General features: G+C 46.5%; 1 protein-coding gene across 2 annotated transcripts in view; it reads left to right on the top strand.

Moving 5' to 3' along the window:
• Nucleotides 1-27481, top strand: part of MYH11 (myosin heavy chain 11) — a 127437-nt gene that overhangs the window by 54457 nt on the left and 45499 nt on the right. For both annotated transcript variants that reach the window (XM_018040245.1, XM_018040246.1), the window contains exons 5-10: nucleotides 6274-6376; nucleotides 10178-10270; nucleotides 11225-11288; nucleotides 14310-14408; nucleotides 17945-18088; nucleotides 26936-27031. In XM_018040245.1, coding sequence (XP_017895734.1) covers nucleotides 6274-6376; nucleotides 10178-10270; nucleotides 11225-11288; nucleotides 14310-14408; nucleotides 17945-18088; nucleotides 26936-27031 — 599 coding nt within the window. The remainder of the gene's footprint in view (nucleotides 1-6273; nucleotides 6377-10177; nucleotides 10271-11224; nucleotides 11289-14309; nucleotides 14409-17944; nucleotides 18089-26935; nucleotides 27032-27481) is intronic.

Raw genomic sequence — 27481 nt, 5'->3', positions numbered from 1 at the left:
TTTGAGCATTACATTGCTAGCATGTGAAATGAGCACAATTGTGCGGTAGTTTGAGCATTCTTTGGCGTTGCCTTTCTTTGGGATTGGAATGAAAACTGACCTTTTCCAGTCCTGTGGCCACTGCTGAGTTTTCCAAATTTGCTGCCATGTTGAGTGCAGCACTTTAACAGTATCATCTTTTAGGATTTGAAATAGCTCAGCTGGAATTTCATCACCTCCACTAGCTTTGTTCATAGTAATGCTTCCTAAAGCCCACTTGACTTCACATTCCAGGATGTCTGGCTCTAGGTGAATGATCACACCATTGTGGTTGTCCAAATCATGAAGACCTTTTTTTGTATAGTTCTTCTGTGTATTCTTGCCACCTCTTCTTAATGTGTTCTGCTTCTGTTAAGTCCATACCATTTCTGTCCTTTATTGTGCCCATATTTGCTTGAAATACTCCCTTGGTCTCTAATTTTTTTTGAAGAGATATTGAGTCCTTCCCATTCTATTGTTTCCCTCTATTTCTTTGCATTGTCCACTTAACAAAGGCTTTCTCCTCTCTCCTTGCTGTTCTTTGGAGCTCTGCCTTCAGTTGTGTGCATTTTCCCCTTTGTCTTTCCCCTTTCGCTTCTCTTACTTTCTCAAGTATTTGTAAGGCCTCTTCAGATAACCATTTTGCCTTCTTGCATTTCTTTTTCTTGGGGATGGCTTTGGTCATCTCCTCCTATACAATGATATGAACCTCCATCCATAGTTCTTCAGGCACTCTATCAGATCTAACCCTTGAATCTGTTTGTTACCTCCACTGTATAATCATAAAGTGAAAGTGTTACTTGCTCAGTCATGTCTGACTCTTTGCAACCCACTGGAACTGTAGCCCACCAGGGTCCTCTGTCCATGGGATTTTCCAGGCAAGAATACTACAGCGGGTTGCCATTTCCTTCTCCAGGGGATTTTCTTGACTCACAGATTGAACCTGGGTCTCCCACATTGCAGATAAATTCTTTACCATCTAAGCCACCAGAGAAGCTGATATAGTCATAAGGGATTTGATTTAGGTCATACCGGAATGATCTAGTGTTTTTACTCTACTTTCTTCAATTTAAGCCTGAATTTTGCAACAAGGAGCTCATGATCTGAGCTACAATCAGCTCCAGGGCTTGTTTTTGCTGATTGTATAGAGCTTCTCCATCTTTGGCTGCAAAGAATGTAACCAATCTAATTTCAGTATTGATCATTTGGTGATGTCCATGTGTAGAGTCATCTCTTGTGTTATTGGAAGAGGATGTTTGCTATGACCAGTGTGTTCTCTTGGCAAAACCCTGATGGCCTTTGCCTTGCTTCATTTTGTACTCCAAGGCCAAATTTGCCTGTTACTCCAGGTATCTCTTGACTTCCTATTTTTGCATTCCAGTCCCCTGTAATGAAAAGGACATCTTTTTTTTTTTTTTGGTGTTAGTTCTAGAAGATCTTGTAGGGCTTCATGAAGCTATTCAACTTAAGCTTCTTTGGCATTACTGGTTGGGGCATAGACTTGGATTACTGTGATATTGAATGATTTGCTTTGGAAACGAACCAAGATCATTTATTGTTCTTGATATTGGATCCAAGTACTGAATTTCAGACTCTTTTGTTGACCATGAAGTCTACTCCATTTCTTCTAAGGAATTCTTGCCCACAGTAGTAGATATAATGGTCATCTGAATCAAATTTGCCCATTTCCGTCCATTTTAGTTCATTGATTCGTAAAATGTCAATGTTCAGTCTTGTCATCTCCCACCTGACCACATCCAATTTACTTAACCTTCCAGGTTCCTTATGGCATCAGACTTTACTTTCACCACCAGGCACATCCACAACTGAACAGTGTTTCTGCTTTGGCCCAGCCTCTTAATTCTTTCTGGAGCTATTTCTCCATTCTTCCTCAGTAACATGTTGGCCACCTACCAACCTGGGGGGCTCATCTTCCAGTGACATATCTTTTTTGCCTTTTCATACTGTCCATGGGAGTAGTTAAATGACTTGCCCATAATCACATAGGGCAGAGCAGGGATTTGAACTCAGGAACTCTGGCCCTGGAGCCCATTGTGTTGCTCTGCTGATTGATGCTGCAGGGGAAAGAGGCACTGCTTTTGCCTGGGGAGCTTGAGGCAGTACTCAAAATAAAGGCAGTGACTACCTGAGCTTTGCAGGATGTGTAGGAGTTGGACAGCACAAACCCCAGAGGACTTTGCTGGTTACAGCGGTGGGAACTGCATGAGGACTAGGGGCTGACGGATTCAGAGACAGTTTAGCCTCGCTACCAAGGGCAGACCACAGCTGACATGACTCAGAAATGCTGTTTCACTGTGGCAGCTAGGACCAGCTACCTGGTTTGTTACATTTTGCAAAATGAGAAAGCTAAGGCCCTTGTTCAAAAATTATTAAGCAATTCAAGATCACAACATCAGAGCATTAAATCAAGCATAGGACCCTCCTTAGGGTAGTCCCCATGGAACTGGACAGGTCACACACCCATGAATCCCACCCAGCTGGGGGCTGAGGGATTAAGCAGCCATTGGGTAGCCTCCTTCCAACTGCTGAGCCTGGACTGATTAAAAGGACCTGGCAGTAAGGTAATTAAAAGGCCAGGAGGCCATATATGGTCATGAGGCCGAGTCTTCCTCAAGGATGAGGGAGCTGGACACAAAGTCCCCTAAGAAACAGGACTGAGAGACTTCCCTAGTGGTCCAGTGGTTGAGAATCTGTCTGCCAAGGCAGGGGACATGGGTTTAATCCCTGGTCTGGGAAGATCCCACATGCCTCAGGGCAGTTAAGCCCATGCACCACAGCAACTGAAGCTTGCCTGCAGCAATGAAGACCCAGTGCAGCCTAAAATTAAAAATAAAAAAAAAAGTAGGACTGAAGTTTAGGGTGCACTGACCGAGAAGGCATCTTTATTCTTAGAGTCTGGGGTCAGAAAAGCAAAGATATTGATGTTTCTGAAGCACCCTGAGCACATCAATCTTCAGACGCCCATGAGCCTGGAACTTGGGTTGTTTACTTTGGCAGAACCTCCCAGGACAATTTATTTTTATCAATAAAACTTGGAGACTGATGAGCCAAGCAGCCACGTGGGGAGAAGCAGGTTCCCAGAGTCTGTGTCTCACTTCCTCGCCCTTGCGAGGTGAAAGACCAGGAAATCATGGCGGGAAAAGGAGGGGCTGTAGTGACCCAGGGTCAGTGTGTGCACAGCTGTCCTGACTCTTGTCTCGGATATGAATGGACTCAGGACCAGCTACATAGGTGCTTTCCCACACTCAGATTTTCTCTCCTTCTTCTTGCTCTGATCAGAACCTAGCCCCCTCAGTTTGGGGTGATGTCTATCAAGGGTTCTGACATTATCCTAATAGAAGTAATTCATGCTGCTGCTGCTAAGTCGCTTCAGTCGTGTCCGACTCTGTGTGACCCCATAGACGGCAGCCCACCAGGCTCCCCTGTCCCTGGGATTCTCCAGGCAAGAGCACTGGAGTGGGCTGCCGTTTCCTTCTCCAATGTATGAAAGTGAAAAGTGAAAGTGAAGTTGCTCAGTCGTGTCCGGCTCCTAGTGACCCCATGGACTGCAGCCCACCAGGCTCCTCCGTCCATGGGATTTTCCAGGCAAGAGTACTGGAGTGGGAAAGTGTAAATGACTGAGTGGCTTAGTTCATTGGTACCCGCTCAGATTTTCAAAAAGAGCCTATAAGGCAAGTGACGTCTCCCAGAATATATGGAATAACTCCTTGATGGCTCAGGGCTTCGCTCAGTATTCCTACATCCCATCCCCTTTTCTCACTTTTAAAAATAAAAGGGTAGGGGGCAGAACATGGACTCTGGCATCAACTTGGCCCGTGTACAAATCTTACTCCTCTATTCCCGATCTGTGTGATAACAGAAATTGTGACCTAGAACACTTCAACTTCTCTGAGCCTCATTTCCCCCAGGTGGGTGACAGCAATAATCAATGACTCCTTCATTAGGTTGTTGGATTAAATAAAAAGATTTCTGAGCCCAGTAGCCTAGAGTAGGTCTTCAACAAATATCAATTCCTATTCCCTATTCCTTTCCTCTGACCTTAGAAAGCATGTTCTTAGAGGGTTGGGTCTGTGTCATGGACAGACTTGGCAAAATGTCATAGAAAGAATCCTGATTACATTGGAACCAGAGACCTGATTTCAATGCTGAGTGTGCTCTTGCCTTGCTGTGTGACCTTGGGCAAGTTGCTTACTCACCCTGGTACCAAGTCCCTATCCTGTAATAACATGAAAGTGATATGTCCTCCCTTCAGGATTGGGGGAGCGGACAATTAACACAGGGCCTCCACTCCCACAAAAAATCAATTCTGTCTTTAAAATTAAAAAAAAAATTTGGACTCAGTTTTCTTCCTCAAGAAAATGAGGATAATGCCTCCGTAGCTCCCATCTTAAAAAGTGCCTCTGAGGCCGCATGAAATAATGTGACCATTGGGAATAAAGACCATTAGGAATTGGATAGAGGACAGTGCTAATACTGTCATGAGACATGGTGCAATGTTCCTTTAAGACCTTCAAGACCTGACTCTTGATTCCTGGATGGTGGCCCATGGCATTGGGTCTGACAGTTCGGGGCACATGTATCTTTTCCTCCTTCCCTCCCCGCCTCCCTCCCTTCTCTCTCTCCCTTCCCTTCCCCCACCTTCTTCCTTCCCTCCCTTTGTCCCTCCCTTTCTCTTTCTCTTTCCTTCTTTTTTCCTGCCTTTCTCCTCCCCCCTCCCTTCTTTCCTTCCTTCCTTCTGTTTTGCCGTGAACAAAGTTATTAATGGGCCTTTAGCAAAGCAAGTTGATTTCTTTCATTTCCTAATTAGGTAAAAAGGACAAGCACCGCACTGGGACTGGTGGCACTGGCTCAGCTTGGAGAACCTTGACCCGCCCTCAGGGTAGATGAACTCAGACTTTTAAAAAAATTAGCGTGTTTCAGAATATTCAGTGAGCTCAGCAAATGTGAGTCTAGGCAAAGGAAGGAAGAATAAAAAACAAACAAAAAAAGAAAATCAGAGGGGAGGACAAGAAAGGAGGAGAGATTTAGTTGAGGTCGTCTTTCCCTTTTACTAAGAAGAGTGGGAGTCAGAGGCAGTCTAGGATCCTTTGATGAAACAATTCCATCACCGTGACCTCAGGTGCCCAGGAGAGGTGTAGCTGGTTCAAGAAGCCGTTTCCATTAAAAAATAAAAATAAAAATAAAACCACTGTTCATATTCTAAGAGTATTTTGATAAGACAAACAACACCCCGCTGATCTAAATTTATCAGCCATTTACAGTTCAGCATGACTTACTCCAACTAGGTTTATCCTTTGATATTTAGCTGAAATCTTTAGCTAGCCACCTGACCCTTTGAGTGAGTTCTCTAGAGGATGAAGGGGCTTATGTGGGTCCAGTGGCTGATGGAATAACCACTTTTCTGTCCCTCTTTGTCTTCTTTCTCCTTCCCTTCCTGCTCCTTCTTTTTCTCCTTGTTCTTTTCCTTTTCCTTCTTCGTTTTTGTAAGAGGCATTTCTAAAACTTTTACCTTACGTCTTGGTACTCTGAGAGGTACTTACATCCATCCTGTAAGGCAGTCTCTGGCCTGATCTTCTCGTCTCTAACAAGAGTAATGATGTCTTTAAAGTAGATAATTTTCAATAAAGCTATTCGGTAGATACTGTAATAATGGATACGTATCATTATACAGCTGTCAAACCCGTAGAATGTGCAACAGCAAGAGTGAACCCTGATGTAAACTGTGGGCTTTGGGTGATGACCTGCCAATATGGGTCCATCGATTGTAACAAGTATACCACTCTGGTGGGGGATGTTGATGGTGGGGGAGGTTGTCAAGGGGCAGGGAGATCTAAGAACTCTGGGTACCTCTTGCTCAATTTTGCTGTGAACCTAAAACTTCTGTAAAAAATAAAGTGATTTTTTTTTTAAGTAGACAGTTACAAATAAACCTGTTTAGACTTTGGTAAGAAATTCAGGTTTTCTTTTACTCTTTTCATCTACATCCTTTCCTGCCTCCCATAGGGAGGAGTAGATTGAGATAAGGAGCAGGGTTTGAAGCCCAGTCCAGCTCCCTGCCAGTGGTGGACAAATCTCCTCCCCTCTGGGAGCCTCAGTTTCCCCATCTGCAAACGACACGGAGCTGCGGAAAGATGCCCACAGAGCACCTGATAAGATAAACAACAGCCAGCTGGTTATCCCGTCAGCCGCTAGTATGTTTCTGTTCCGGTGGGTCACTGCTCTCGTGTCTTTTAGAGGCGAATCTGGAGCCGGGAAAACAGAAAACACCAAGAAAGTCATCCAGTACCTGGCCATGGTGGCCTCCTCCCACAAGGGCAAGAAGGATACAAGCATCACGGTGAGTGGCCGCTCCTGTCCTCTGGCCGCAACTTGGCAGATGGGCCTTGGGCTTGAGGGCTGACCAGGTAGAGAGAGCACCATTGGGAAGGCCAGGACTTCGCGTTATAAGGACTCAGGACTGTGTTTCCCTTTCCTTCCCGGACAGCTCACTGGAGAGATTTTTCTTCATCCTGGGTGGTCCTGTTGGATCTAGGCAATTCCTCACTTTGGCCAGGATCATCTCCTGTTTTGTGAACTGGGAGGAGGAGTTTTGATTGACATCAAAGCTTCTCGCTTGTGGCATCACTGTCATTTTGGACTGGATAATTCTCTGTGGTGGGGCTGTCGTATGCCCTGGAGGATTTTTAGCAGCACCTCTGGTCACTCCTCACTGGAGGCTGGTAGCAGCCCCTCCCCTCGGTTATGACGACCAAGACTGTCAGGTGCCCTCTGGCGGGTGCGTTCACCCCTGACTGAGAGCCACTGCCTGAACTGAATCACTGTAAATTCCCTAGTGTTGAGGCATACCTGTCATTCCTCCATGTGTGCCTCCAATGGGAACCCCAGGGGGTGGGAATATGGGTGTCACTCAGCATATGAGCTTTGGTTCAGTGCCCTTGATTGAACAGCTACTGTGTGCTAGGCACTGCTAGTATGGGGCCCATTGATGAGTCTGAATTATTCTAAACACTGAGCTTCTGGACTCATGAAAAAGAGAATGTAAATCATCAAATAAGGACACAGTCGATTAAGGAAAAGAAGAGCAGGTTTCTAGAATCATCCCTCCCTGGGTCCATCCCTCTTTTCCTCCTCGGCCTTAGCCTTGCCTCATCTATCCCAGTGGAGGCAACAAGCAATGGGGCTGCTGGAAGGACCTGCCAGCGCCTCCCTCCGAAGGTTTGGGGCTGGGGGGTGATGGGCAAAGGAGGCCTGAAGCAGGCTCAGGGTGTCACCAGTTCCTGCCGCTCTGGATCTAGCTTCTGGGGCTCAGAGGTGACACTGGAGAAGCCACAGAGACCAGCCTGTTTGGAGGCCCTTGGGGATCTGGGGCGAGCCCCGGTTGTAGCTTGGGGAACTTTCCTCCCTCCAACAGGTGCAGGAAGCCTGAGATCCAGCATCTACACTGCCTCTGGCGTGGTGTAAGGAGCAAAGAGCTCCAGAGTTTATGTAGCAGCCAAACGCTGCCTCCCACTGCCTTTCCTTTTCCTAGAATAGTAAAAGGAAGAAATGATACTAATGACATTTCTTTATCAAGTGCCTACTATGTGCCAAACACTTTTTTTCTCTGCGTGTGAGAAGGTATCTCAGACAGCGTCTCGTCGGATACAGTTTAAAGAGCGCGCTTTGGTCCTAGCAATTTTTAAAAACCTTTGAAAATGTCTGAATCTCTTAAGAAATCAGAAAAGAAAGCAAGCAAAGCAGAAAGGAAATTGAATCCAAGAAAAGCTGCTGCTTTCCTCAGTTGGAGGATTTTGGAAAATCCGGGCTGTCTTGGGCAGGGTGGGGATTGAAATCGTATATTCTCCAGACCCTGATGTACATGTGATGGAAATAACACTGACGTTTGTTTTATACTGTATTGTTCAACCACAGCAAGGCCCATCTTTTGCCTACGTGAGTAACTGAGAGTGTTTTCCTGGTGTGGACGGGAGGCACGGAGTGTATTTAGATGTGCATGCCCCTGTTGCACCCGCTGAGCCCGGTAGCCGATGGTAGACTGGGCTAGATCCCCAAACCTACAAACGCACTGAAATACCGTCCTGCGGGTGTCCGATGCCCCCCGGCGGGGTGGGGCGTGTGGGCGCATCGCCACCCGCAGGACTCCCACCGGAATCCCCAGGGTTGTCCTCTAGCCTGGAATGGACTTTCCCCAGTTCAGAACGAACGTCACACCTTACCCTTCCCACCAAGGTGTCCACCACCGGGGTACCCCTGATTGGAAGGCCCTGGAGATGTCTGTCGCGTCTGGTTGAGCTTTTGAGGACCTTCTGGCCCTAAAGCTTTCCTGGCTTGATTGACAGTCAGTTGATGGCACTGCTGTGGCATGCCTTTGTCTCCTCTCCCTGCCGCCATGCCTGGATTCCTCCCCGAGGCCTGTTCCCTGTGCACTGGTGTCTTCCTCTGCATGTGTGTGCAGTGCGTGTCTGTCTCTGCATGCCAGTTGCTTGACCCAAGGCTCCAGGAACGGAAGTCTTGGGGTTCATGATGCACTAGCTTCGGTGGCATGGTAAGGCCCCAGCTATGCAACACCCAACCAGGCCCTGCTCAAACCTCTGCATATACAAACTCATCTCTTAACACAGAGCTTGGGGGACTGGTGTACGGCTCCCAGCCTGGAAGAGACCCTCAGATCAAGAGGTCCTAGCGTGTCCTAGGGTCACCCTCAGTCCATCTTAGTCAGACGTGGGCAGCAGCATCATGAGTGCATCAGAAGGAGAATTAGGCTTCTTCTTTGGGATTTGCTCCTGTGTGACTTTGGCCAAATCGCTTAACTTCTCTGGGTCACTGTCTCATCATCCATAAAATGAGTGGTTTGGATCAGATCTCCTGAGAAGGATCTTTTGGCCCCACCATCTGGAACTCTCGTTCTAGAAAGGGGACTTTCTTGGGGGATACTGAGACCACAAGTTTGTGTTGACAAAAGTGACCCCTTTAGTCTTCTCCCTACTAGTCAAGCAAAGCCCTCCTTGTAAATTTCACCATTCCCAATTATGGGAATTCCAGTGTGGCTGCGATTTTCATAGAGATGACACTTCCTGTCCATCTTCTTTGGAATCTGCAAAGGAGGAGGGCATGTGTGACTAATAAACCCAGAAATAAATAGTGGCTTCTTGTTCTGTTCCTTTAGGGACAGTCACCCACGGTGCCCCCCTGGTGCACAGCAAAGGGGAGAAAGCCATGCACTCACCTTCTCTTTCTAGAATGTTTCCCAGGTTCTTTTTAGCCTAGTCCAGCTGTCCTGAAAAAAAAAAAAAAGACAGGGGAACCAGCAGAGAAAACTGGAGAAAACCCCTAGGCCCCACACTTCCCAGCCTGGCCTGTAGGAGGAGCTGTCGGGAGAGCCGCTGGGCCAGTCTGCAGCTGCCGTGTTGCGGGGCTAGGCAAAGAGCAGCTCATTGCTTCCTGGCATGATCTACCTCGTTGGCCCTTTCCTGCCGCAATTAATCACGTGACCGCGTTTGTGCACAGGAGCCCCCTCAGAGGGGGCCAGTGGGCTGTGTACAGTCTCAGCTGCATTTAACCTGATGAATGGAGCTCAGGCAACCTGCTTTGAGGCTTTGTTCTGCAGTTGGTTCAAAGTATTCCTGGTGGGTTTTGTGCATTCCTTATTTGTCTTCCCTAGGAGACTTCAGAAAATTGGTCCTGAGAAAGGAAAAGTTGCAACTTTAAAAAATGCGCTAAAGCCTTCCTAAGTGTTATAGCAGTCTAGCTTGAAGAAGGCTGCTTGTCAAACATCAGCAGCAGCAGGACTGCCATATACAGTGGGGCAGATTGTGTACTGCACAATTCCATGGATTCACTATGATGTCAATGACATCCCAGTGTTGTCAGTGCCAGAGTTCAGCGTGTCCCATAGACGAGCAGGCCCTGTCTTCTAGGGAACAGATGTCGCGGCTGTAACAGAGCTCATCCATTTGTTTCTCTTCTGAAATCCTCGAGTAAATCTGGACATTAGCATTGGGGTCTCAGAATGGATAGGTAATAGGACAGGAGAGAACCCGTGGGTTAAGGGCAGAGTTTTTTTGACAGCCTCTGTCCAGGGCAGAACTGCCACTGCCTGCATCACTTTCTCTAATAACGGCATGTGAATGAATTTTAGGGTGAGCTGGAGAAGCAGCTTCTACAAGCAAACCCCATCCTGGAGGCTTTTGGCAATGCCAAAACGGTCAAGAATGACAACTCCTCCCGATTCGTAAGTTGTGAAGCTACATGAGTCTTCTGGAAAAGGCTCGGGTCCCCCGGTGTCCCCTCCTGCCTGAGAACGCAGAGTGCACGTGTGTGCCTGGGGCATCTGAGGCTTAAGGGATGGAGGTGTGCGTTGCATTTTGCTCTGTGACTCCAGTGCTGTCTTAAACTTACCACCCTGTGAGTGTTCCAGCCACTCACTCCCTCATTCATTCATTCACTATTCATGCAACAAATATTCATTGAGCACCTGCTGTATACTCGGCTCCCTGTTAGAATTTGACATTCATAATTCATTCAATAAACATGTACTGAGCACTGAGCACCTAGTATACAAGTGCTAGACACTTGTATACAATACTCGTTCATTTATTCAGCAAAACATGCATTGAGCACCTACTGTATACCAAGAACACGCAAGTTTCAACACATTTATTAAGCACTTGCTGTATACATCCATACAGGCATTTTTACACACATCATTCTCTCTCTTCATTTATTTGGATCATTTTTATTAAGTACCTACTGTATACCAGACCTTGAACTGGACTCAGAATCACAGCAAACAATTCAGATGTGGTTCCAGCCTTCACAAAGGCCAATGGTCAGTGACGCAGAACTTCCCACACTGGCTTTCCCAGGCTTCATGGACCCCTCCCCTTTCTCACTTGAGACTTAACGGGGTCAGGGGAACCCTGAACTTGGGTGGTTGATGATACTTAGACAATAATCATTTTGTTGTACAGAAGAAGTGGGACCTCCATAGGAGACTCAGAAAGATAATTTCATGAAGAAATTTATAGGAAAGATTGTATCTGAATTCTATTAATGAGGGAGACTATACTGATTTGTGGGTGCCCCTCTGAATGCTCCCTGACTTCTCTCGCCCTACTTGCCTGCAGCATGGGGTTGAGGGACGAGGCTGGGGACCCCACTGAGAACTGTGTTTTCCTGTTGGCAGGGCAAGTTCATCCGCATCAACTTCGATGTCACGGGTTACATCGTGGGAGCCAACATCGAGACGTGTATCCTTTGCTGAGCCTGGGCCACCTGGGATCCCCATCCCTGGCACCACCCACCTCTTGCCAGAGCCCCAGGGGGTCTGAAAGGCACAAGAGCCACCTCTCTCTCCAGCACTTGGGTGCCATCCAGAACAACTCTTCCCTGGGGTTGTTTTTGCTTAAGAGCAAGCCTTGTAGTGTGGTGGTCCCTTGGTTTGGGGGCCTCAGGCAGCCTGTATTTGATTCTGGGTGGACCTCTCCCTAGCTGAGTGATCTTGGGCTAGTTACTCAACCTCTCTGTGCCTCATCAGTGAAATGGAGATGCTAATAATACCTGCCTCAAGTCAACTGATTCATGTAATGCTTTTAGAGGACTTCCCTGGTGCCTCAATAGTAAAGAATCCACCTGCAGGGCAGGAGACATAGGTTTGATCCCTGGGTCAGGAAGATCCCCTGGAGAAGGGAATGGCAACGCACTCCAGTCTTCTTGCCTGGAGAATCCCATGCACAGAGGAGCCTGGCGGGCTACAGTTCATGGGTTTGCAAAAGAGCTGGACAAAACTGAGCAGCTAACACACTAAAGCTTTTAGAATCATGACAGAATAAGGGCTAGTTAAGTATTGGCTACAGCTTCCTTGGTGGCTCAGATGGTAAAGAATTTTGCCTGCAATGCAAGAGACCTGGGTTTGATTTCTGTGCTGGAAAGATCCCCTGGAGAAGGAAATGACAACCCACTCATCCACAAGTACTTCACTTCATCCTTAACAAGCCAGGATTCAAGGCCAAGCCCAGACCCCTTGTCCTTCTTAGGAACAAGCAGCTCCAGCCCACAAATATTATGTCAGTGGAAATAGAACTTTCCCAGAGGAACAGCCTGCTTCTGGCAAAGCAAACTGAAAGCTATTTCTGTAAATCTAAGGAATCAGAATTCCGCCAGCCCACCAGTGCCCACTCATGCATCCCAGTGGGGGCTCAGTGTATGGCTGGGGTCGCCTGACCATGCACCATCCGCACCTCCCCAGAGTTGGGCCAGGACTAAATGAGATACAGCAGAACACATACTAGTCTCCAGTGGGGGATAGAGAGACCATGAAGAGCCTTGTGTAGGCTCAGAACAGGCATGGCCACCAGCTGAGTTCAGTTTTCTGAAGTTTCTGGATTCGGGGATTACAGATGAGTTTGTGGCCCTAGCCACTCCCTTCTTCCAGGGATCTTCCCGACCCAGGGATTGAACCCTGGTCTCCCGCATTGCAAGCAGATTCCTAACCATCTGAGCCACCAGGGAAGCCCACAGTTATGAGGCCTTGAGAGGAGAAATTAGTGCCCATGACCTGACATAACAGAGCAGGGAGGACACAGTCTAACCAGTGGATCTGGGAACACAGAGAAGAAATAATTATTCATTCTTCGATGGTTAGCATCTTGGCAGATTTTTAGTCAAGTAGAACCTGGTTCTTATGTGCAGGAAATCCACCTGGTATGACAGCCCAGCCCCCCGTGTGGCTCCCACTATCCCCATGCCCCCATGGTCTCCACCCCTCCCCCCACAGCAGAACGGCTTTAGATTAATCAGTGGGCATGTTTACAATATCCTGAGGCTCAGTTGCTAGTCAGCTGAGTCAGGGTCACTCAGCCATCCAGAACTGGCACCCAGCTCTCTGAAGCCCAGACCCTTGGCTGAGGTAGTTTCAGCCACTGCAAACACTTGGCTTTGCTGCTTCCTAATTGTGTCCTCCTGGGAAATGAGCCTTCCCTGAGCTTCCCTGGGCCTCGGTTTCCCCTGTATTGAAAATGCCAACAATATTCACTCTTCGTTCCTAGGATAGTTTGTGAGGTTTAAATGAGACAATGGAAAAATGGTACAGATGAACCAGGGCAGGACTAGAGATGCCGGCATAAAGAATGGACACGTGGACACAGCGGGGAAAAGAGAGGGTGGGACAAACTGGGAGATTGGGATTGATGTTTACACACCACCACGTGTGAAATAGGTAGCTAATGGGAACCTGCTGTAAAGCGCAGGGAGCTCAGCTCGGTGCCCTGTGAAGAACCGAGGTGGGTGGGAGGCAGATCCAAGAGAGAGCGGATATATGTATACTCATAGCTGATTCACTTCCTTGTATAGCAGAAACTACTCAATATTGTAAAGAAATTGTATTCCAAGAAAGAAAAGCAAACGAGAAAATGCACGTCAACATTTAGCAGAGGGATTAACAGACCATAGGGTGTAATTATTTTTACTCTGTTATTTCTAAAGACAGTTCACTCTACAGAAGAGAAGTTGGTGATAGTTGTTGGGGAAACGTCTCATTTCATGCCCCTCCCAGAAGTCTTCCATCCTGGAGTCTCTTGACTCCTGTCTTTTTATACTTTTTTAACCTCCTTTGTTCCCCTCACTTTTCTCTGGCACTGGGGCCAGCCAGCAGCACCTAGCGGTCTCATTTTGAATCTATGAGCCAGAACTGGAAGGTCAGCTCATGTGAACCAATGGCTTGATCTGCCTCAGCAATCCTGAGAGTCCTCAAAACTCTCCAGGGAGCTTCTCCCTTGTTCTGGAGATTTCCCCTCCAGCAGTTGATGTGCCAGAGCTTGGGGAGGAAGGTCAGCTCCCTGCAAGAGAAGCACATGTGGTATCCCTGGAATGAATTCTGTGTTGTTGTTGTTCAGTAGCTCAGTCATATCCAACTCTTTGTGACCCTATAGACTGTAGCGCTCCAGGCTCCCTTGTCCTTCACTATCTCCTGGAGCTTGCTCAAACTCATGTCCATTGAATTAGATGGTGGTGCCATCTAACCATCTTATCCTCTGTTGCCCCCTTCTTCTCCTGCCCTCAATCTTTCCCAATATCAGGGTCTTTTCCAAAGAATCGACTCTTCACATCAGGTGGCCAAAGTATTGGAGCTCCAGCTTCAGCATCTGTCCTTCCAATGAATATTCAGGGTTGATTTCCTTTGAGATTGACTGGTTTGATCTTGCTGTCCAAAGGACTCTCAAGAATCTTCTCCAGCACGGCAGTTCTAGAACTCTTAACTCCTCCCAAACCAGATCTGCTGGAAAAGTCACGTGCGATTCGCCAAGCCAGAGACGAGAGGACCTTCCACATCTTTTACTATCTGATTGCTGGAGCCAAGGAGAAGATGCGAAGTAAGTGATGAGCAAGGATGTGTGCTGGGAGACCTCAGGCCTCCCTTCTGTCGTTTTCCAGGGTTAATTGATAGCTATTAAAACAGAGTCTGAGATCCTGCCAGGGAAAGAGTTACATATCTCTGGGCAGCATCTCCTCATCTCCTTGGAGAGAGTGAATGTGGCTTCTGTCAGTCACCTTCATTTACTGAGCATCTACTATGTGGCATAGCAGATGTCAGTTTCAGTTAGGCATTAAGTGATTAATTAATTAATAATTAGACAGATGACATCAAGTCCAAATAGACGCAATCTGTGTCTTCTAGGAGGGGAGAAAGACAATTGCCGGGTACTTGCCTGGTGGCGCAGTGGATAAGAATCTGCCTGCCATTGCAGGGGCACAGGCTTGCTCCCTGATCTGGGAAGATCCCATATGCCCTGGAGCAACTAAACCAGTGCTCCACAACAAGAGAAGCCACCGCAGGGAGAAGCTGGAGCATTGCAACAAAGAGTAGCCCCCGCTCCTGCAACTAGAGAACGCCCACACACAGCAGCCAAGACCCAGTACAGCCAAAAGTAGAGTAAATAATTTTTAAAAGACAGTTGCCGTATTTGCAAGTTTATAAAACTTGCAGGTATTTAAGATGCATTCTGATTTCATAAGGAATTTTATAGTGGCTCCAAGCACTTTTCGTTATACCTGTTTTGAAAGTAACTTTGAAGTGGCCTTTTCGTAGGGCGGGGTCAACTATATTTTTCTGTAACGAACCAGACAGTAAATCTCTTAGGCTCTGTAGGCCACATGGTTTTTGTCACAGCCACTGAGCTCTGTCCTTGTAAATGCAGAAGCAGCCATAGGCAATGCTAAACGAGTGGGCATAGCTGTATTACAGTAGAATTTTACTTACAAAAATAGGAATACGCACTGTGCTATAGTTTGCTGTTCTCTGTTGTAGGAAAAACATTTTTCACATAGAAACACTATACTGTATGCCAGACTCCAGTAGGAAATTATATAATATGATCTAGGCATGCAGAAGAATTAATCTTTACTAACTTAAAAGAACATATAAAATTCTGAAAAAAGGAATATACCTGTCAATATAGGTACATAGTATGCTCTACATTATAGTAATAAGTTTGAATCCTAAATTTTAGGAGAACAGTACAAGTTTCGCTTCCCATCAGTTTTGTGACCTGGGGTTAGTTATTTGGCTTAGAAAATTACCTGAAGTATGCGTGGACTGGTACCTTTGCTGTGATGAGGTGTATTGCAACATTTCGCCACTAGAGGGAGCAGCGTTCATGATTTGATCTTGATACTGGGCATCCGGAGCAATTTTGGATAAAAGTGGGGAGTGGAATGGATGTTACACAGTGGCAAATAGGTAAACTAGCTGTTATAGCACAGAGGCTGTGGGTGGTCCAGAGAGAAGTGTTTATGTTTTTCTCCCATCTCTGTGCCACCAAAGTCAACAGTCTGGTTTTTGGAAACGGGTTCAAGTTTTGTGCTCTGCCTCCAGTCTTCCAGAAATTGAGCAGGGATAAGGCTAACTAAAATTCCTAGGAACCACTTGTATACTTGATGATAGGTTTGGGAAGAGGTTAGGGTTTTAGAGAGAATTGAATATTTTTAAAGATATCCTTAGTCTGGATAATGAAATCTTGGCAAAGACTCAGATCCTTGTGACTTTAATCAAGCATTTCAATTAATCCGAAGGCTTGAGTTAACTGGCATCTTGGGTCAATTTAACCTCGACTTTATCAAGTAGCTTCCAAGTGACTTGACCCATGAAAGCCCTTCGCTTAAAAAGTAAAGCATCTTGCTGAATTCCCTCCAAAAGTATAATCAAATCCAGCCTAATTAACGATTGATCTGGAAGAGGACACTTGATATATTGGAGTTTGTCATAAATGCAAATGGTGTAAGGAAAAAAGAGAATGAATTATAAATTTGAGGGAGAAAGGGGTGAATAACAACAAAGGAATGTAGCTACAGAATACAGCTTTATAGAGAACAATATTTAATGAATGTCATAAACAGAGAGTTGGCAAATGTTTCTACTAAAGGGCCAAATAGTTCATATAGGTTTTGAGAATCACATGGTTTTTAGTGCAGCTGCTCCACTCTGGCCGCCATTGTAGCATGAGAGCAGCCATAGACAACAGACAAGGCAATGGGGGTGCCTGTGTTTCAATAAAACTTTATTCATAAAGACAACCAGCAGCCCAGATATGCCTTATCTATTATTACACGGGCTTCCGCGTGGCACTAGTGGTCAAGAACTCGCCTGCCCGTGCAGGAAGCATAAGAGACACGGGTTCAATCCCTGGGTCAGGAAGATCCCCTGGAGCAGGAAATAGCAACCCACTCCAGTATTCTTTGGTGGAGAAGCCCATGGACAGAGAAGCTTGGAGGGCTACAGTCCATGTGGTCGCAAAGAGCTGGACATGACTGAAGTAACCTAGAATGCACTGATTGCTAGAAATAGTTTGAGAAGACAGAGGATGTAAGAGCACTAAATCTTTTTCTATCATAGCAGGAAGTGAATGGGCAGTATCTAACCCACATCCAGAAGTAGTCATTAATATAATATAAAGTATAATATATAGTAAGCCTATTATATAGAGAAATAGTGATAACTACCAGGAAAGAAACAGTTAAGAGAGATAAAAAGCAGTTACTGTAGGTAACTACCATAGGTAGGAGCTGGATAAACGATCAGACAAGTGATGGTGTTTTTATTATAAACCTTTTGATAGTAATTGATTTTTTTTCTCATAAAGTATTTAAGTTTAACGTGTTTTATAAGGATAGGACAGAATCAACTATTACACAACGTACGCAGAACAAAAATCACAGTGCTAACTAGATATCCAAAAAGATATGGTAAAATCATACATGGCTAGAGAATTATTTGATTATTAGAGGAGGAAAACTAGGGTGGTTCAGGAGCAAATGCTGATGGAGGCTGCAAAACAAGGGTACCTTTCCCCTTCCTTGGGATGCTTGTGAAGTTCCTGTCAAATTCTCTTCGACCAGTGATGACTAGAAGCTGCACGTTGCGTTTCTCAGGCTGTTAGTACCAGCTTCATATAGATCTGTAGCTCAGTCACTGATATTTAAAATCTGTGTGAAAAATAAAATAAAATCTGTGTGCATGTTTAATTTTGATAAAAGTTTAATAAATGGATGGATAAAGATTAATCTAACTCTTCAGACAGCTTTGTTCCTAAAGGCAAGATGCCTTTGGGAGACTGAGCTAAAGATGTCCCTTCCTCTGAGTAGATGCCACCGTCCTGGCTAAGGAAGTGAGCCCAAGGCTGGATTTCAGTTGCCAGGCACCCCGGGGCAGTGCACGAGCTTCACCACTGTATGAGGCGGGTGATGGCTAGTGATCACTTCTATGCAGTGAAACAGAGGGACACTTTGCACTGTCCAAGTCTCGGGAAAGGGAAAGAAATTCTGCTGGATCAGACCCTTTATCAGGCTCCTGTCTCCTGTTCAAAGTGGAAGTGTCTTTCCTGACCACCGCCCCATCTTCCTCTCCTTCTAGATGACTTGCTTTTGGAAGGCTTCAACAACTACACATTCCTCTCCAACGGCTTTGTGCCCATCCCGGCCGCCCAGGATGACGAGATGTTCAATGAGACCGTGGAAGCCATGGCCATCATGGGGTTCACTGAGGAGGAGCAGCTGTGTAAGTCTTTTCACCTTGGGCAGGTGCTGGCCAGGAGACCCGCTCTGGGCTCCTGCTCTGGGTACTGACCCCAAAAACGCTTTAGCAAATGTCCAGGCTCTTGTTCAACTTGTCCAGGAGAATTTGGGCAAAAAAAACATGAGGTACTAAGGGAAAAAAGAAATGAACACACACACACACACACACACACACACACACACACACACACACACACACACACACACACTGGGGTTGAGGAGCAAAGGGAACAGCGAAGTAGTTTATTTAGGGCAGAATTGAAAGTTACACACTCAACACAGAGTGTAGGTGTCCTCGCAGATGAGGGGTGCCCTGCAGGGGTTTTTTTGGTCCCCCTTTTATTTTTAGCCCTTTAAATAGGTGGGTCTTTTTGATTAGGGGTGGGATATTCATTGAGGGGAGGGTTGGAGTGTGGCCTGGACTGCATCCAGTAGCATCCGTCCCTGGTCTTGAGCGTTTGAAGCCCCTGTTCATGACTCTAAGAGCGGTATTCCCTTAAGTTTTCCTTTACTAGTCAGGCTCCGCACATGGAAGGTCATACAGGGTCACTGGCAACCCCTGCGCTTTCACTGCATTTGTTCCACGGTTTTCTTGGTCAGAGTTTCTTGCTCATAGTTCCAGAGTTTCTGTGCTGATGCCACTCCTCCATGAATCATGGCCTGATTAAGTGCAAAACAGGGAGGTGGCTTTGCCTTCCACCTGATGTCTGTGTATGAGGAGACCATCCTCGGGCCCAGCCCTGCCTTTCCTGCCTCAGTACCACTGGAATACGTTAGGGACTTTTCTTTGGTCAGGACAGATTTCTGCTCTCTGAGTTCCCCACTCAAAAAAAAAAAAAAAAAAAAAAGGAAAAAGAAGGAAAATTAATATTACTTTAGGTGGCTTTTTGCTGTCTTAGAAAAGTGGCTACGTTAGGCCTCTTTTGGCCATAACTGACCAAATTGGCTTAAGCAAAAAGTAAAATGATTCATTCATGTAGCTGGAAAATTCAGGGACACTGGCTTCATGAACAGCAAATTCTTGGGACTCTAAGAATGTCTTTGGAACTTGGTATCTCAGTAACCTTGTCTTTAAGTAGGTGATAGTTTCTGGGCAACAAAATGGCTGTTGCAGCTCCAGCCCTTACATCCATTGGGTTTATATCCAGCAGAAATGAGCAGAGTGGATTCCTTGCCTGAGTCCCTTAATGAAGTCTCATTGCCTAGGTTGACATGCATAATCCTGAACTACTCACAATGAGCCAGGGTTGTAGAAAGCTCTATTACATCTCTTTGTTATGGTCTCTATTCCATTCTTGAAGCTGGAGGTAGAGAGGTTATTGGCCTCATCAAGAATATGTAGGTGGAGGGGAGGGAAAATAATTGTGGCAGTGGGTGTACTTGGGTTCTTCCTGGAAAGGCTGTTCTGGCGATGGGTCAGTATTGGTCAATATCATCATACCAATGACCAAGAAACACATTTGGTCCTCAGACTAGGAAAGCTCATAGAGACATTCCCGGTTTCCATACTGTGCGAGAAACACTTCTGAATTAGATATGCCTCAATATTTAAGATTAATCTCTTTGGGAAACACAAGGACAAGATTGTGGAAATTTTCCCTTGCTTTCCATGTTCGCACCCCCTTTGAAGCCCCAGAATGAGGGCTACAGTTGCCAAAATGCAGGGCAACTGCATTTTGCAGGACGGGCAGCTTCTCCAGAGATAACCCCCTTCATGGGGCTGAAAAAAAGAAGATTCCATGAGTCAGATAACAGATGGTAGGCCTTTGTGGCTTTTGGCTGGGATCCCACTTCAGAATCCAGTGCTAACAGCATCCCTTCCTGAATGACATCGGCTCTCCAAGAATGATTCATTTTATTTGGAACATGAGTTAATTTTACTTGTAATCTTTGCTTTTAGAAAGATACAACTGATGACTAAGTACTTGCTTTGGGCCAGGTATTTGGTAAACTTCCCTTTTTAAAAAATGTACCAAAAATATACCAGAATGTTCAGTTTTATGTACATAATAAAAAACTGGAACAAACTAAAATATTGATAGAAGATTTATTCAATTATTGTTGGACCTTATGAAAGAAAACGATGGGTCCTTTCAGACATTGCCTTATGTGAAAATGCTCCTAATATATTTAAAGTGAAGACATCAGGGGACAAAACCATCTGCTAAGTGCTTTATGCACATTATTTAATATTGCAACAACCCTAGGAGATGACTGTTGTTACCGCAGTTTGCAAATGAAGAAACTGAGGCACAGAGAAACAAAGACACACACAGAAGAGACACACAGCAAGTCTCCGATGGGGCTGGGACTCATTCTTGGGTCTCATGGAATCCCAGACCCCACTTTATGATGTGCTGTGCTCTGTTTTTGTACGTGGGAAGGTGGGTTTTGTTCTATAAATTTAAAAAAATGTCTATGTCAGAACCAAGGTATGGAAACCAAGGTTAGAAGGAACCCAGAGTGTTCTACAATGTGGACTCATTTTTTAGACGATAAGTGATGCAGAAACCCACCATGAGGTTGGCGGTTCCTTCTCTAGTCCTTTTCAGTCCATCTGATGACTTTCACAGAGAGGAGCAGTTTGGCATCTATAGTCTTCAGCCCCTCCCTGGCACTTGCTCATCACCCTTTTAACCTTGGAGAGCAGACCCCAGGTTGAGCACCCTGGGCAGGTCCCAGCCTCTTGCTAGCATTTGATAGTATGATTCATTTTCCATGTATTTATTTTTATCGTGGCCATCTCTTTATGGCAAGGAAAGCTGATTTTTTCACTTAGGATAAAGTTTCGTACTAAAGTAAATCATAGGAAAGAGAAGTGATTGTAAAGGCAAGTGCTGAGGATCAGTAGAGTACTGGAGAAGGAAATGGCAACCCACTCCAGTATTCTTATCTGGAGAATTCCATGGACAGAGGAGCCTGGCTGGCTACAGTCCGTGGGGCCACAAAAGCCTGGGACACGACTGGGCACCTGAGCACACGTGCAGACAACCTACCTAGTCACGTGAAAGCAGATAAATAAATAGTCGAGCAGTGGTATGTCTGCAGCATGCCACGTGCACACTAAGCCCCTCCAGTCCCGTGTGGCTCTTGAGACCCCATGTAGCCCACCAGGCCCCTCTGTCCATGGGATTCTCCAGGCAAGAATACTAGAGTGGGTTGCCATTTCCTTCTCCAGGGGGTCTTCCCGACCCAAGGATCCAACCCACGTCTCGTACATCTCCTACAATGGGACTGTGGAAATCAACCCTCTGCATAAAAATATTCAGTCAGTGACGATACTGATGAAACCTGAAGCGGCATCAATGGTAAATGACTGACACCTGGAATCAGATCTAGACAGTCTCTGGGAGGGTCTCGGGCCAGGGGCGCTGGAGTCAGCTGCTGGGAGTTCATGCCCTGGCTGGGTTATTAGCAGCTGTGTGAACTCCCAGCATCTAACTCCAGTGCCCCTGCCCCCGGATCCTCCCAGAGACTGTCTAGATCCATTTCCAGTGTCAGCCATTTATAACTGATGCCACTTCAGGTCTCATCTGTGTCATCACTGATTGAATATTTTTACACAAAGGGTAGATTTCCACAGTCCCAATGTAGGAGACGTATGTCTCCACCTGCCTGCATTGGCAGGCGGGTTCTTTACCATTAGTGCCCCCTGGGAAGCCCTGGTATGCCTATAGAGCAAGCATTAAGATGAGGGTGAGGACTTCCCTGGTGGTCCAGGGGCTAAGACTCCATGCGCTCAGTGCAGGGGGCCAGGGTTCGATCCCTGGTCCAGGAACTAAAGCCACATGCTCCAACTAGGAGTTTGCATACCACAACTAAAGATCCTGCACGCTGCACACAGAGTGAAGACCCTGTGTGCCACAACTCAGACCTGGACGGCCAAAATAAATAATTAAAAAAAAATAAATATAATTTTAAAATTAAAAAGAAAAAAATGAGGGTGTTCAGGGACTTCTCTGGTGGTTCAGTGGCTAAGAGTCCACACTCTCAATGCAGGGGGACTGAGTTTGATCCCTCGTCAAGGAACTAGTTCCCACATGCTGCAGCTAAGACTTTGCACGCTGCTTCTGCATGCCTCAGCTAAAGATCCTTCATGTCATAACTGAAAAAAGAAAAAATCCAGCATGCTGAAATGAAGATTGAAGATCCCGCATTCTGCAACTAAGACCCAGTACAGCCAAATAAGTAAATGAATTAAAATAAATAAATATTTTTTTTAAAAATGAGAGTGGGCAAATGACTGATGCCCGTGGGGGATGAACTTAGGCCATCGTGTATACCAACCCTGATTATAAATCTAGGGCTGTTCCCAACTCTCCCCAAAAAGGTCAAAGGAAATTGGGGAGCTGAGGGTGCTGTCAGGCTTGAGCCCTGGAGCTGCATGAGGGCCCAAGTGACCAGTCTCCTCTGGCTCCTGGACCTTAGCAAGAGAGAAGTACTTGCCCCAGGTTGCACAGAGAGCTAGCAGCAGTGTAAGACCGCCATAATCGTGATGACGTCACAGCGCTGCTGTTTGCTGAGCGCTGTCTGGGTTTAGGTGCTCTGTGCTGCGCTGTCAGTCACTCAGTCGTGTCCAGCTCTTTGCAGTCCCGAGGACTACAGCCCGCCAGGCTCCTCTGCCCATGGGGACTCTCCAGGCAAGAATACTGGAGTGGGTTGCCATGCCCTCCTCCAGGGGATCTTCCCAACCCGGGGATAGAACCCAGGTCTCCCGCATTGCAGGCAAATTCTTTACCAGCTGAGCCACCAGGGAAACCCCTGGGTTTAGGTACTATGCATTTAATCCTCATGACAGTCCTATGAAGTAGGTGTTCTTATGGGCCTTCAGATGGCAAAGTGGGGGCCCAGAGAGGCTAATACCTGACTCCAAGTCACACAGCTACTAATAACACAGCCAGGATGTGAACTCCCAGCAGCTAACTCCAGCATTTCTGCCCTCAGATCCTCCCCAAGGCTATCTAGGTCCATTTTCAGATGTCAGTCATTCACAGTTGACGCCACTTCTGGGTTCCACCTATATCATCATTGACTGAATACTTTTATGCAGAGAGTAGATTTCCACAGTTCCATCCACTCTGGACTTTGTCCTAAACAACAATTTCTGTAAAATCACTAAGTGCATGTCCTGGTTATACTGTTTCAAATAAATTAGTAGAAGTCCCCAACTATTGAAATGTTTTTAAAAGTTTCCTGTGCGCTAAGTTGCTTCATTCATGTCCAACTCTGTAACTCCATGGACTGTAGCCTGCCAGGCTCCTTGGTCCATGGGATTTCCCAGGCAAGGATACTGGAGTAGGTTGCCATTTCCTACTGCAAGGGATCTTCCCAATCCAGGGATTGAACCCATGTCTGTAAATGTCTCCTGCTTTGGCGGGTGGGTCACTCTACAGATGCAAGTGGTGCCTCTGTTACATGTTGAGAAACCTGTTTCCTGCTTCTCAGTAGCAAGGGTGGCATATTAGTCTCCTGTTGTTGTAACAAGTGACCCCCTGCTTGGTGGCTTAAAACAGCAGGAATTTATTCCCTCATGGTTCTAGAGGCCAGGAGTCTGGAACCAAGGTGTGGCCAGGGGTGGCTCCTTCCAGGGGTTCTGAGGGAGAATCCACCCCAGGTCAGTCTCCTCTCTTCTGTGGCTGCCAGCAGTCCTTGCTTGTAGACGCATCACCCCAGGCTGCCTCCTTCATGTTTCTTCTGCTCTGTGTGACTTCTCTTCTCTCTGTTATCAGCTCACTTGTGGTTGGATTTAGGACCAGTTTAATTTAGTGTTATTCTGTCAGTCATTTCCAACTCTTTGTGACCCCATGGACTATAACCTTCCAGGCTCCTCTGTCCATGGGATTTCCCAGGCAAGAATACTGGAGTGGGTTGCCGTCCCCTTCTCCAGGGATTGGACTCAGGTCTCCTGCATTTAAGGCCCACCAGTTTAATCTAGGGACTTCTCGGGTGGTGCTGATGGTAAAGAATCCAGCTGCCAATGCAGGAGACACAGGAGACTCGAGTTTGATCCCTGGGTCGAGACAATCCCCTGGAGGGAGAAATGACAACCCACTCCAGAATTCTTGCCTGGAGAATCCCATGGACAGAAGAGCCTGAAGGGCTACAGTCCATGGGGTGCAGAGAGTGGGACATGACTGAGCATGTGCATGTGTGTGTGCACGTGTGCACACACACACACACACACACACACAGAGACCAGTCTAAGGTGATTCCATTTAATTGCCTCTGCAGGGATCTTTTTTCAAATAAGGTCACATTCGCAGGTTCTGGGTGGTCACTTCTTTAATGGCCACCAGTCAACTGCTGTTTAGTACCCACTGGGCCAGGCCTGTCAGAGAAGGCGATGGCACCCCAGTCCAGTACTCTTGCCTGGAAAATCCCATGGACGGAGGAGCCTGGTAGGCTGCAGTCCATGGGGTCGCTAAGAATCGGACACGACTGAGCGACTTCACTTTCACTTTTCACTTTCATGCATTGAAGGAAATGGCAACCCACTCCAGTATTCTTGCCTGGAGAATCCCAGGGACGGGAGAGCCTGGTGGGCTGCCATCTATGGGGTCGCACAGAGTCGGACACGACTAAAGTGACTTAGCAGTAGAGAAGCCTGACATGCTGCAGTCCATGGGGTCGCAGAGTCGGACATGACTTAGCGACCAAACAGAGAGAGCAGTACTGACATCTAGTGGTTAGACAGCAAGGATGCAGCTAAACATCCTGTGATGATGCATGGGGCACCCCCCACAATCAACTATCTGGGCCAAAAATTCACTAGTGCCCGGGGCTGAGAAATCCTGAGTTTCACTACTTATAAGGCAGGCATTTCAGCAATCCCTCATTTAGACTTTCAGTTTAAGAACTGTGTGTACTGCACCTGGCGGTTTATAGAGCCCCTTCATAGATGTTATTAAAGAAACTGCCTCAGCTGCTTCCTTTTGACAGAAACTTTGTTCACTTGAGAGGAAAGCTTCTCCAGTGGTGAGCGGGAGCATATGGGTGGGTGGTCTCGGCCCTTCTCCTCCTGAGCTGGGCCAGGGTCCCTAATGTGCGAGGGCAGTTGTAATAAAACTTTACCGCGACCCCATGGACTGCCCAGTCCATGGGATTCTCCAGGCCAGAATACTGGGGTGGGTAGCTGTTCCCTTCTCCATGGGATCCTCCCAACCCAGGGATCGAACCCAGGTCTCCCGCATAGCGGGCGGATTCTTTACCAGCTGAGCCACAAAGGAAGTCCAAGAATACTGGAGTGGGTAGCCCATCCCTTCTCCAGCGGATCTTCCCAACCCAGGAACCAAACCGGGGTCTCCCACATTGCAGGCTGATTCTTTACCAACTGAGCTATCAGGGAAGCCCAAAAGGTCCCAGAAATCTCCCCTGAAAAGATTGTCATCCCTAATTTGGCCTAAGGAATCAGAGTAGGCTGGAATCTCTATGTTTTGTTCTTGAAACTGATTTCTTCTTGGAAATCCTGGGTGATCAGCACCTCAGGTAATCTAAAGCCAAGTATTTGCATTGATCAATCCTCCATCCATCCATCTCTTCATCGTCCATCCATCCGTTCATCCATCCATCCATCCTCCATCTATCTATATTCATCAATCCATTAATTGATCCATCCATCTATTATCTAATCCATTCATCAATCCATCCATCATCCATCTTCCTTCCATCCATCTATCCATCCATCACTTCATTTTCCATCCATCCATCTACCCTCCCTCCCCGATATGTGTCTGGACCCTGGAGAAGGTTAGGGAAATATAAAGAAGATAGGACAGCCCCCTACGCTCCAGGAACTCATGGTCTTGGGAGGATTTCAGGCTCAGAAACCATTTTGACAGTGGCATGGACTGAGTATGGCGTCAGAAGGGTTCCCAGGGTCTGGCCACACACTGTTTTGTCTGGAGATGCCTCGACAACCAGTGGAAAAGCCTCCCCCTTCTTCATCCTAACATGAACGTTCACACACACAGCCAGAGCATGCTAAGAAGCACAGGGCTTTGTTTTGTCTTTAGATACAGTTTATTGACGTAAAATTTACATTTAGAACGTTGTGTGTAAGTGTATATAGTTGATGAATTTTTACGCACTAAACACACTTGCGTAACTGGTGCCTATTTTAACTAAGAGAACACAAACACCCCCAGCGCCCATGGAACTCCTCATGCCTCTTCTCGTAGCTTCCCCAGTCAAGGATAACCACCGTCCTGACCTCCAGCAGCATAGATGTGCCTGGTAAATGGATTTATGTGATACATTCTTGTTTGCATTTGGAGTCTTCCTTCAGCATTCATGTTTGTGAGATACAGCAGGGTGTTTTGTTTGTTTGTTTGTAATTGTTAATCATTCAATCTCCTTGATGTATAGAAGTGCCAGGTAGTAAATATTTTAGCCTTACCAGGCCATACGATTTCCATGGCAACTGTTGAACTCTGCCATTCAGCATGCAAATAGCTACAGACAGCATGTAAGTGAATGAGTATGCTGGGTTCCAATAAAACTTTATTTTCAAGGGCAGGTAATGAGCTGGATTTGGTCCACAGGCTATAGATTTTCATGCCCTCCCGCGCATAATTCCATTGTAGTGCACGCTTTTTAGCAACAATCCAAAAATATTCTGCTCCGCCCTAGCTGGTCTTCTCTCCTCTTAGCAGGGCATTGGGGTGGTTTGGCTTTTTCCAGTTAGACACAGGTTAGTGGCTGAATAAGACTAGACAAAAGCTCAGCTCTCTGGGGGAAAGCTGTGGGCCGGCTCCGGGTCCTCAGTGACTCATAGACTCTGGATCTTGATGTTGGCATTTCTGTCTTATCCGGTTTTCTCTCCTCACTCCAGCCATATTGAGGGTGGTGTCATCTGTCCTGCAACTCGGAAATATTGTCTTCAAGAAGGAAAGAAACACAGACCAGGCTTCCATGCCGGATAACACAGGTGCTTGCTGCTTTTTTTGAGATAACGGATGACTTTGGTGATGGGAGGAAAGGTCACATTGTCTTGGTTATTTTTCTGGCTGAGGATATCTGGGGTGTTAATAAGAACTAGGCTGGGTTACTATCACTTAATTTCTCTTTTTTCAAACTTTTCACTGCTGAAGAGCCTACATGGAAAATTCTCCAGTCAGAGTGTGGGGGGTGGAGGGGAAGATAAGTTTTGGATGAGACAGGATCCTTAGGGAGTATCTCTTCAAAAACCCCACACTCATTTATTTTGTTAAAAATGTCTTTTTGAACACCTGCTCTATGCCGGGCAGTGGGATACAGTGAGAAACAAGAAGGAACCGCCCCATTTCTTATGCCATGTATGGTCTTGTTGGGGAGACAGACCTCATGTTTCTCTGAAATGGGGTTGTCAGATAAAACACAGGATGCCCAGTGGAATTTG

This window comes from Capra hircus, chromosome 25 (assembly GCF_001704415.2).
Source record: "Capra hircus breed San Clemente chromosome 25, ASM170441v1, whole genome shotgun sequence".
Lineage (NCBI taxonomy): Eukaryota > Metazoa > Chordata > Mammalia > Artiodactyla > Bovidae > Capra > Capra hircus.
The sequence above is the reverse complement of the archived record's forward strand: the minus strand, read 5'-3'. Positions and strand labels throughout refer to the sequence as shown.